The sequence below is a fragment of the Ursus arctos genome, unplaced genomic scaffold (assembly GCF_023065955.2).
Source record: "Ursus arctos isolate Adak ecotype North America unplaced genomic scaffold, UrsArc2.0 scaffold_30, whole genome shotgun sequence".
In the NCBI taxonomy this organism is placed as follows: Eukaryota; Metazoa; Chordata; class Mammalia; order Carnivora; family Ursidae; genus Ursus; species Ursus arctos.
Window position 1 is genome coordinate 12,091,550 of NW_026622986.1, and position 12,580 is coordinate 12,104,129.

A 12,580-nucleotide genomic window follows, 5' to 3' on the forward strand; every position below is an offset into this window, starting at 1 on the left:
ACACTCTCTGAGATAAACATGTTCTCCTCAGTCAGTGCAAATGGACCAAGCAGCAGACCTGAATGTTCAATGAGAAAGAAAAAATTAAATTAAAAAACTTCAGTGTGCTAATTAAAAATATAAGGTTATTTAAATCTAAGGCAAGGACAAAAGCAACTGGTCCCTCTCAATATTATTCAATAAATTGATAATGTTTAAGCTTGCTGCCCAACCTGGAGTCTGTTCCCTTTTCCAGGGTCAAACACACAATACTCGGTTCCTTTAAGAATGTGCAGGATGTGAACCCAGAAATGATATTCAATATTGCCTAGGCATTATGGTCTCATACTCAGAAATTTAGATGTCATCTGGTTTAAACACCTTCATTTGTAAAGGGAGGTACCTGACACCTATAGAATTTTACAGCTTGCCCGGGCTATCAACAAGTTAGTGGAAGAGCAGGATCTAGAACACGTGGAGTAGAAATGCTCAATGACTGTAAATGGTTCAACTCCTGGTTTGCAATCAGGGAAAGAGCAGGGTCCAAGAACCACAGACTAATGCAATGGAGGAATCACAAATTCAGAAGCAAAAGGAACCCCAGAAACCGTCTCTTCTGACCCACTCATTTTAGAGATGAAACAGGGCAAGGCAGAATAAGGTTCTGGCCTAGAAGCATTCAACTAGTTAGTGACAGAGCCTGGGCTAGAACCTGGGTCTTATGATCTTTGCCTGGGGATCTTTTACCGCACTAGCATTGAGATTCTTCTCAGGCAAAATTCTAGAACTGATTATTAAACAGATGGCTTGGGAGCGTTTAAAGAAGAAAGCAGTCATTAACAGCCAGCATGGGTTCAGTTAGAACAAGTAAGTCATGCCAGGCTAACCTCATTTCCTTTCTGATGCAGTTACAAACAAATGTATGCATTACTATAGTAAGCTAAAGTGGGGGATACTCCAGCAGATCTGAGGTGAGCTACATTTACCCAGCTTAAGACTATAGCCGACTTACCTTGGTCTATATTTTTCCTCTCCTTGTTACCCTGGCCTAGGCTTTTTTCAGGGCTCAATAATCCTCCATTTCCCCACCTAAGACTGGAGCCAACCAGTGAGAATCTATACACCTTCTTTTATAACCTTTGTAGAGCTGGGATCCGTTACTTTTTCCAAACTGGAGACAGAAGATTCATATAATTGTAGAACTGGGTTTGTTTGCGAATGGTTAATATTGAGGAGAAGACACATAAACATAACCTCCTTAGTGCAGGAAGACATTGGGAGCTTTAGATTCACCTGGTGATTTTTCTAGTATGACTGGGCATGTACTATGTGTCCCCAAATGCCAAGAACCCCAGGAAGGAAGGAAAATACCATTACTAGGAGGTACATGCAGAGATGAACATCTCTCAGTTTGTGATGAAATCAAAATATCAGGCTCTCCCACGGATCATCATGGCAGGTGTTATTATGGAGATAAGAAGTAGAGGAACTTTAAGGGGATTTTGAAAAATTTGCCATGAGAGAAGAGGTATTAATCTATATAAATCTTTATCAAATCCCTCCCTTGGGCTTAACTTACTTAATAACACTGCCCACTACCAGGATGTCAGAGGGCAACATGAGGTGACCAGAGTCTCCTAGACTAGGGAGACTCACCCAGGAATGTTCACAGGATATATAGTGTATCTTGGTTGCCAAAGATTTCCATGGTCTCCTCATCAAACATTGTAACCAGATTTTAGGACACAGCACATGTTGATTGATGGTTCTAGAGTCCTCTAGAAGTTGACCACTGTCTGTTCTTGACTCTTCCAGGTTTAATTGATGTCTTGGATGAAAGCATATGTTAATTGTTGATCAAGTTAATAGCCAAAAATTTAGGCTCAACTTAACTTTCCAAAAATTCCATGCAAAGATGGTGCAGCCCCGGGAAGAGGAAGTTCCCACTACTGAGGTGGTAAAATAGAGGCTGGATGAAGCATGGTGGCAACACAGCCAAGGGGATGTAACACACCCATGAGGCTATGGGCCTAAATATCTTTAAGAATTCTTTCCATTTTGTGGTTCAGTTATTCTAAAATAAAGGTCCATGAAAATATCTGAAATGCAAATGTGTACCACATATTAATGGTTAGGGAAAGTAGTGTTTGCTTCTCTTTTATTACCCTCTTTTGGTTTTGCCTGTCCAAGGTGACACAAGCCATATGTTCTCAATATGCTCAAGACCTGGATGAATAACTCAGAGGAGACCAGCCGACAATGGAGAGTCTCTAGGTTAAAAGAGTGAGAGTGAGGGGCGCCTGGGTGGCACAGCGGTTGGGCGTCTGCCTTCGGCTCAGGGCGTGATCCCAGCGATCTGGGATCGAGCCCCACATCAGGCTCTTCTGCTGTGAGCCTGCTTCTTCCTCTCCCACTCCCCCTGCTTGTGTTCCCTCTCTCACTGGCTGTCTCTATCTCTGTCAAATAAATAAAATCTTTAAAAAAAAAAAAAAAAAAAGAGTGAGAGTGAGTCACAAATGGATGTAAAAATTGTATTTGCAACACAATATTTGAATGAAAAATATATCCCAGAGGAAAAATGATCTGTTTACTCTGCCATACCTTAGTGTAGGGGAAATATTACTTAAGGGCAGAAATGGGCCTAAAATATGTTTCCATTTTAAATCAAAGAACTCATGATGAGATGTTTTATGATCATTTTTTTAAATGACAGTATCCAGGGTGCTTTCAGACAAATATGTAGCAAGAGGAGCTCTCACCCATAAAAGAAAGCTCTCTCCCTTTTGAAAAGGAACCCAAGGGTGCATGGTTCCGTGAAGGCTGGCAAGCATGCATCTTTGTCAGTTCTCAAACAGTCAAAACCCATCCTATCAGAATCAGTCTCAACCATTAGGAAATTACTTAACATCAGCAACATCCTCCCCATTTTCCTAAACATCGTAGTCAAAATAATACAAACAAACAAAAATAGATGAAATGCCCGTATAATTTAGGATCTCCCTAGTTAGTGACAGTGAAATGTATATTAATCACAGGTTGGTAGAATTTATGGCAGGGGTGGTGGACAAGGAGTGGAAAAACTAGGCCCGTTCCAGGCTCCATGCTTCCATAGCTATGGACCCTCCTCTGGGTCTCACGTTCTCCATAAGTCCTCATTTTAGAGGGAATGATTCTTGGAGGTGAGATAGTCCAGCTAACTCCCAATGGAGGAGAAGAATTCAGCCACATGAAGAGGTTTTCAGGCGGACGCATCAGGTGCAAGGTCCTCAGGAGAGGCAATTTGGGGTTGTACTTGAGGAACTTACAGGGGCTGGTGTGGCTGTGAAGTGGGGGAGCTGTATGGGTTGGAGGTGTTGGGAGGGGCCAATCATGTCAGGCCTTTGTGCATGTAGGTTTTTTTAATAAGCACTACGAAAAACAATCAAGGATTTTAAGCAGGGTAAAGACAGGTCTTGAGTTACGATGTTTAAAGCTTACTCAAGCTCTTCTATGGAGAACAGATTGCAACAGCATCAGGAGTGTAATAAGTAGGAACACCAGTTTGGCACTAAAGTGGTGTGAGCAAGAGTAATGAAAGTTTCAAAGAGAAATGTAGAGGGGAGAAGTGGAAATGGAGATACAGTTAAGTGGTAGAACTGACAAGACTTGCAGCTGATGACTGAGATGTTATTATATGGATAATTTCATGAAGTATACATAGGCTTTTAAAAGTCTGAATGTCTGTACAAATGCAAAGCATTGCTATTAATATGACGACACAGACCAAAATGTGTGGGTCAGGCCATGAAAGGCTACTCTTGGTAAACATGGTTGCTAAATGTATTCCTGAGCATACGAAAGAAAGAGTTGCATGCATACATTTACCCACCAGGCAACTGAAGAGCTGTGATGGGTCCTTTCAGCAGGCAGGGCAAAAAATTATCAACAATAATTACTATTCCAAGTATTTCCCACTATAATTCCCCCACTATGGACAAGTTAGAGCTGCTCCTTTCAAGACAGGTCTGTCCTGGGCAACATCTTGAAGTCACCAGATCCATGCGGATCCCATGACTGGTTCCATGACTGTTTTCCAAGAGGGACTTTCCCACCCCCGACCCATGGAGACATCCTTGACAGCCTACTACTTTCACAGGACATTGGGACTTGCAAAAGATGCACCCACCAAGGCAAAAATAGCCATGCAATTTTGGAAGCCCCAAATAAAACCATATACATAATGTTGTATAAAAAATGGTTTATTATCTGAACTTTTTATCTTTGACTATAAGGATGAGCCGTATTTAGACATAGCCCAAATCACTGCTCCATAAAGAGCTTAGGGCTACCCTGATTCTGGAAGATGCTATATTAAAAAACCCGGTTCTATTTCCAAGGCTGCTATAGAACCAAAATAAATCATCAGCAGTCTGTACGTTCATTTATACATACATACTGTACCTTCTCTAACTGAAAATGTTCACACAACAGATTGAATTCAATATGCTTTCCCTGAAGATGTTATTCTGAAAAATAGAAGTGCTATTACCTAAAATAAAAAAGATAAGAACATTAATTGCACAGTGTTTCTATTGCCTCCACACTGTCTCCACTGATGATTCTCTTAACCTCTCCAAACACAAAATGATCCAAATAAGGATCTGAGTTGAATTAGAAAGTATATGGTCCCATCCCAATATTTTGAGCAGCTTGCCTTCACAAGTCAGAAATTAACAACTGTGGTCTAGGGAATATATCTTTAGGAAATGTTTCCAGTCCCCTTAGGACCAATATTTGTTTTTCTAGGTATTACAAAGCAGAAAAAGGATACCAGTATACAGTGGGCAACGTGGAATCCTTTTGAAATTGCATGGTACTTTTTCTTTGTTAAATAAAGACAGACTGTTTTAAATGGTATCATTCAAAGCTAGTAAGGATAGTATCAGTTGCTAACAGTACTCGCAATTGCTCTCCTTTCTGAAAGTAATTAAACAGTATGAATCAAAAGCAATAAAAAGATGTATACCTTTTACATAGGTTTATCCTCAACTTTTGAAATTGTAGCCTAATAAAATATCCAAAATATGGGGAAAAAAACATATGCACAAAGAAGTGTTTCAGATCACCAATAGTAAAAAAAAAAAAAAAATGGGTAAAAACTATGTAATAGTAAAAAAATTAGGAAAAAAAACCCATAAATCTAACGACAGGGAAATGATTAACTCAATTATAGCTCATCCACTTAATCTAATATAAAACCTTTTTAAAAATTAAGGTTAGGGGTGCCTGGGAGGCTCAGTCAGTTAAGCATCTGTCTTGGCTCAGGTCAAAGATCTGATTATAAGATCAAGCCCAGTGTCGGGCTCCCTGCCCAGTGGGGAGTCTGCTTCTACCTCTCCTGCTTCTCCCTCTCCTTCATGCTGGTGCTTTCTCTCTCACCATCTCTTGCTATCTCTGTCTCTCGCTTTCAAATAAATAAATAAATAAAATCTCTTAAAAAATAGGTTATAAAAGCTATATAACAGGATGAATAGTGCTTCTGATAGTAAATAACGAGTTAAGCTTTATAATTACTCGACATCAGTAATATAAAAAGGAAATGCGCATATTGGTAAGGCCAACTATCCAAGCTGCAGTAGGACTTTACTTGGGAATCAGCTGAATAGAGTTGTTAAAAGGTAAACTGAGTTACATTAAAATTTTTTTAAGAGTTGATGTGAGCATTTATCAGTTTGAATCCAGCAACGCCAAACAGGAAGTGGGTGGAAGCATTCTGCCTGCAGGAGCCAGACTTGGAGAAAGTGCAGAAGCCAAGAAAGGAACCGATTTGATTGGCTGTGGCTTGGTCCAGTTGGTTGTTGTGCTTGGTTGTCCTGAGGTTGTCTTCATTTTGTAACCCTGAGACATTTGCAGGCTTAGATTTTGGATTTCCTTACAAGGTCACCATGGCACTAGGGCCACATCAGCCCAACGGCCTCCTTGTTCAGTGTACCAGAGGGACGCCCGCTCCAGTCTTCCCCTTCTGTGCATTCTGTGCCGGTTATAAAGAAGCACGGAAACTTGGCCCCAGCTGAAAGGCTGTGCTGCATCTTCCTCCAGACTCCACCTGATTTGCGGGTCCTCCAAAAAAGGCGTTGTACTGAATGGAGTGACACGTTGTGAAGACAGCCAAGGCTATATGCTCTTAGGGCTGGCGCCTACTACAGGGTCCATGCCTCTCCTTTATAACTGTATGAAAATTCCTGGAAGTAGAAACAAAAAACAAAACAACAACAACAGCATCAACAAACCCACTAAGATTGTGTGTCAATAATGCATTAATATCCAGCTGGAAAATGTCAAAATATCAGTCCTTTGTGGTTATTACACATCATTCCTTATGACTGATTTTTTGCTCTTAAGTTCACCACTTAATAGTAATGACCTATTGCTGTACCGTGAGAGGGATGTTGTAATGATCTCCCTCTGAAACAGACTTCCTTCCATTCCACTGTCCTCCCCAATCTTTGTTCTGTGGCAAACATGCCATTGTTGAGACGTTTTGGCCTCAGAACTCTGTCTCTGAATCCCTGGCTTATGTCTGTCCAGTCCTCTGAGAAGTATGATTTGTAAGGAAAAGCCATCCTGGAGCCCACGGATTCACAATTTATCTCAACAGTTTTCATGTTATCTTGTTATCCTGGTGTTGCCTTGAGGCTCTTGAAAATAACACTTAAAAAGATTCATATGTCTCACATCTAAAGGAAGTTTTTGATTCCCTTTTTTTACATCCCACCTTGTTTGAAAAACGAACGATGGAAGCTTGGAATAACACGACAGATTCAAGAAAGAAATGAAGATAAAGAGAAAACAATGGTAGAAAAATAAGTTGCTGCTAGGGTAAGGATTGTACCCATATGCATTTTTAACATCTTTAAAAGACTGAGCCTCCATGGCAAGCATAGAGAAATAATTCTTACCACTAACATGTATTCTTTATAGTTACTTTGGAGAAGTTTCTAAAAAGTGCCCATTAATGGATGAACAGGTAAAGAAAATAAGGTATATATACACATAAGAGAATATGACTCAGTCTTTAAAAAAAAAAAAAAGGAAATCCTGCCATTTGCAACAACATGGATGAATCTGGAAGAAATAAGTCAGTCACAGAAGGACAAAATCTGCATGATTCCATTTATATGAGGTCTCTAAAATAGTCAAATTCACAGAAGCAGAACAATAGTGGTTACAGGGACTGGGGGGGGAGCACACAGTTGTTTCATGGGAATAAGGTTTTAGTTACACAAGATGAATGAGTTTAGTTACACAAGATGAATGAGTTACACAAGATGATGAAATCTGCTGTCAACATAGTACCTACAGTTAACAGGACAGTATTGTGCACTTCAAAATTTCTTAAGACGGTAGATCTCAGGTTGTATTCTTACCACCAAAAAGAGGGAGACACAGGAAACTTTGGGAGATGTTGGCTATGTCTGTTCTCTTGATTGTGGTGAAGGAACCATGGGTGTTTGCATATGTCCAAGCTCATTAAACTATATATATTGGATATATGCAGTTCTTTGGATATGGATTATACCTTAATAAAGCTACTGAAAACAAACATAACCACACTTAACCATTTTTTCTACTATTATCAAACGGTAGGTTTGCTGAGCAGAAATCCATAATCAGAACAAAGCATAATCATGGATTGTTAGTTAATAGGGTAATAAGTCTAACACAGAGAATGTAGATGACTCACATAATCTATGTTCATTTCTGTCAAAATGTTCTACTTTTAAGCATAATACATTGTTAAAAGAAATAAATAAATAAAAGGACTTTGTGGAATAAGGTTATTTTCCCATTGTTCATATTTGATTATTCATAGCTTTTTCTGTTGAAAGGTGGGTAAAAGAAACTTTTCCTTGCAAATAAATGTGGTCAAGAGCATTGATCCATGTGCACACACCAATAAGCCTTCCTTTGGTGACCTCAGGACCTTAGCTCCAGTAGTATGTATGACCACGTGGAACTAGAAATGAAGTTACTTGTGTTCAGGGTGGATATAACATCTCTGCTTCATATATTTCCACAGTGCCCTTCAATACATAGGAACAATGAGTTAAAACAATCTCGTTTGTAGAAGTGACTGGTCAGGAGGTATGATGCAGCTTTTATGCTGGTTCTTGGTCTCATGGTGAGATAAACCTACATGAGAACACCCAAGAAGCACTCAACATTCATTATATTTATCTTCACACCATATTTTTTTAAGGTAAAGTGAGACTTTAATAAGGTTGCAACTGGTTAATAACACAGCTATAATTCCATATACACTTGTCTGCCAGTGATGAAAGCCTGGCTGGTTATTTTTAAGTCGTAGATGTTTTTTGAGTGTTTGCTTGCTCTACGACTGTACTGAGGTATAATTAATGTAAATAAGCTGTCCATATTGAAATTGTACTATCTGAAGAGTTTGGACATAATAAACTCCCACGAAACCATCACTGCAGTCAAGTTAATGAACTTGCCAATTACCCTTGAAAGTTTTGCTCCTGTCTTTCTCACTCTTTTCTTATAATTGTTTTGTGTCTGCTTGTTTCCATTATATGGCAACGAATTTATTTCTTAGCATCCATTTCATTGTGACGCAATGGATATTTATCCTTTGCTCTTTTTAAATACAATTGATGATTGTCACTTTTATAGGTATCAAGAAAAGGATTTCCTCTTACACAGAAAACTTAGGTTCTAGAAGTGAAATAGCTTCTAGGTATTTAAGTAGGGTGAGATACCAGGAAGAACTGGCCAGTCACTGTCTCAGGACAGGAATAGAACACCCAAAATGAAGAGGAGGTGAGGACGGGGGTGGGAGGCCTGGCATCACTTCGTATGAGGAAGTGGCATCAGGAAGAAACAGCCCAATCCGATAGGCTGTGGCAGGGCCAGTCCACCACCATTCCGTAAAAGGAGCATATTGTGTAAAAATATGCCGAGGACGGGCGAAGTCCTCCATAAAAGAAAAGAAAGAACAAGGGCACTAAAAGGAAAAGAGAATTGAAGGGAAGGAGAGCAAGAAGATACTAAGAGCGAGAGGAAAAAAAGACAAACAGCAAACACTGCGGTGGGGCCTTTGGCAAACGAACAACGTAGGGTGACTTTGGTGGTGAAGAAGCCAGAGAAGGTCCTGCAATGTGTCCCCGCCAACGCCGGCCCCACGTGATGCGGTGGGCGGGGCCAGAGCACGAGACCAGGAGGTGACGGAGCTGGAACAGGATTCCTCCACCACCTCTGCCCATCACCGGGACTGGAGACAGAGGAACACTTTCCCTACTCAGGAAAAAAAGAGCTATTTTTGTCAAGTTAAATGAGGCCGAACATGCAGAGCTGAATTGGCAGATGAATATTGTTAATTGGTGCGGTTTCTTCAGTGCAGGAAGGAGTTTCCAATCAGAATGGCAATTCGTCTGCCACACAAACAACAATGCATTAATAAAAAGGAAATGAAGTTTCAGAATCCTTGTCCATAACGAGCCCATAATCCTGTGCCCCTTCACTTGGCTAGAAAAGGAAGCCCTACCGTAAGCAAAGCGGCCACCATGATATCCTCTCTTCGGGCCATTCTTTACATGGCGACAATGCAAATGCGATTTTTTTCTCTAAGAATTTCTACATTTAGATGTCAAATCAAGCTGTTCTAATGGCCTAATTGTGATCCTCCCTGCATCAACAGACTTTTCAAGGAGTTTCTGATTGAAAGCAACCAGGCAACAATGCTAGGTGCATCTAGTTCTGAAAAGCAAGGGTTGGAGGGGAGGAGAAACATTTCCCCTTTTAAGAAATACCAACTTTATCTATTTTACAGTTTCATGAACTTGACAAATGTATATTCCCCCATAACCACAACCACGTTAAGATATGGAGCACCTACATCACTCCAAAAATTCCTGGTCTGAGACAACCACCGACTTGTCTTCTGCCACTGTGGATTAGTGTTGCCTTTTCTAGAATTCCATATAAATGAAGTAATATCATGACTTTTTAAAAATTCAGCTTAATGGGTTTTTTTAAGATTTATTTATTTATTTTAGAGTGCGCACGAGTGTGAGTGCGGGGAGGAAGATGGGGGAGAATCTTCAAGCAAACTGCCCACTGAGCACGGAGCCCCATGTGGGGCTAGATCCCAGGACCCTGAGATCATGACCTGAGCTGAAACCAAGAGCCGGAAGCTTAACCAACTGAGCCACCCAGGTGCCCCTCAGCTAATGATTTTGAAATTCAGTCCACCTCACATGGACATCAGCAGTCCATTCCTTTCATTGCTTCCTAGTGTTCTATTATAATCTATTATAATTAATCTATAATCTATTATAATCATATAATAGAATGTGTTTATCCGTGGACATTTGGATTCTTTTCTGTTTTAGGCTATTATAAATAAGGTTACCATGAATATTAGCATCCAAAAATTTTTGTGGACATATGTTCTCATTTTTCTTGGGTAAGTACTTAGGAATGGAGCTGCTGTCTCATATAGTAAGTGTATTTTTAACTTAAAAGAAACTGCCAACTGTTTTCCAAGCTAGCTGTACCACTTCGTATTTCCATCATAATGCCTGAGATTTCCAGTTGCTCCAAACCAGAGCCAATGAAATGGGTGTAAAGTTATATCTCAGTGTGGTTTTAATTACACTTTCCTGATGACTAGTAATGTTGAATATTTTTTCATGTATTTATTGGCTATTCATTAAGTTCTTTTGTGAAGTGTTTAAAATCTTTCACCCATTTTTTAAAAATAAGGTTGTCATATTATTATTGGTTTGTAAAAAGAGTTCTTTAAATATTTTTAACACACGTCTCCTGTTAGATATATGTATTGTGAATATTGTCCCTCAGTCTATGACTTACCTTTTCTTTTTTCTTGAAGGTATCTTTCAAGCAACTGAATTTTAAATTTTGATGAAATTGAGTTTCTCCAGTTTTTATAGTTTATGCTTTGTGCTTTCTCCATAATTGCCAAGATTTTCTCCTGTTTGTCACTAGACATTTTATAGTTTCAGATTTTAAACTTAGATGTATCCGCTATCTTTTCCCCTCCCAAGCCAAACTGCATCCAGCTTTATTAAAGATACTTTTCATAAACAACCATGGTATTTGAGGCAGGACATGGGCAGGCGATCGTCAACAGTAGACAACTTTCAAAGTCCCTTGAATGGATTACCAAAATCAGAAAGCCACTATAAAACCCAGTGAACTCTTCATGCGATGCTCTGAACAGGGAAAGGTTAGGGTGAGGGCTGACATTTCACACTTAGCATGTTGTTCAACGGGTTTTCACAACCTGACCCTGACTTCCAGGAAGTGAAATTAAAATGGAAGACATATCCATCTGAAGATCCACAAGCTAAAAAAGGAACTCTTTTGAGGGATGCCATCTCCATGGTGACACTGTAGAGTCCAGATGGCTTGACATACTGGAACCATGTCTTGGGGTCAGGTTCCAACAAGTCTCTGGGCTTAAGTGAGTCAAGTCTATGTTGAAAGCAGAGAGGGAGAAGAAGCATAAAAAATGAACTTTAGTTTTTCCACATCACAAGGCGTTTGTGCCAACGTGGCTAATATGGGTCAACATCAAGGAATCCTGACTCCTGGGAACCAAAAGGGAGTTACTCAAAACTAGCAGGGAGAGGTGTTTTCCCTCCGTAACAATCTACCTTCAGAGATATTCTGTTCGTGACTCATGCCCTTCCCCCAATACAACGATGAAGTGTTCTGTGTGCTAACCACATAGCTTTAAAAAAAGTAAAACAAAATTCTGCATTTTTATAAAACTTGTAAAAAATAGGATTTCAAACTGTACAGTCACCAGAAGTACACAGTTACCTAAAATGCACACACTTCACTTGGCCTGTCCAGCACCTTCAGCTTTCTGCACCTGGTCTCCTTGGGCATCTCCATTTTCTGCAGGGTTATTCCCATCCTTGCTAGCATCAGCTTTCCCCTTTTTCCCTTTGGGTACCTTCTCTCCCTTCTTGGCAGGGGCCTTTGTAGGCTTGGGCTCTGGCTTCAGAGGAGCAGGTTTAGCAGATAACTTTGCAGATCTTCTCTGTGGCTCATCCTTCGCCTTGGCTTTGTCTCCTTTAGCGTCCCCTTCAACCTTTCTCTTGGGCATGGGTGGTGGGACACGGGCTCTGGGTTGGGGGCATGCAGCGTGCAGGCTTTGGCCAGTCCAGGGGTCAGTCTCACCTCTTCTGATCTGTCCTCCATCTTGAGTAAACTTTTGCATATGACATGAGAAACAAGTCCTGAGGTTCTTTTTATTTAATCTATGTCTATTCAGATACTCAAGGCCTATTTGTTGGAAAGACTATTCTAATGGATTAACTTGGCATCTTTATAAACAATCATTTGACAATACGTGTGCAGTCTATACCTGGGCTCTAGTCCATTGATCTGTATGTCTATCTGTATGAAAATACTACATTTTCTGGATTACTTACTAGAAAGTCTTGAAATCAGATAGTTATAAGCTCTGCAACTTGGTACTTTCTCCCCCCCTTAAAATTATTTTGACTCTTCTATGTCCTAAGCATTGGATTCCATATAAATTTTAGAATCAACTTGCCAATTTCTACCA

At 40.0% G+C, this 12,580-nt stretch overlaps 1 protein-coding gene across 1 annotated transcript; it reads right to left on the bottom strand.

Annotated features, from left to right (window-relative positions):
• Positions 1-11,842: 11,842 nt before the first annotated feature.
• Positions 11,843-12,115, bottom strand: LOC113241314 (non-histone chromosomal protein HMG-17-like). Its single transcript, XM_044392182.3, has one exon. It carries the CDS (start codon positions 12,113-12,115, stop codon positions 11,843-11,845), a length of 273 nt encoding a protein of 90 aa, XP_044248117.1.
• Positions 12,116-12,580: the final 465 nt, after the last annotated feature.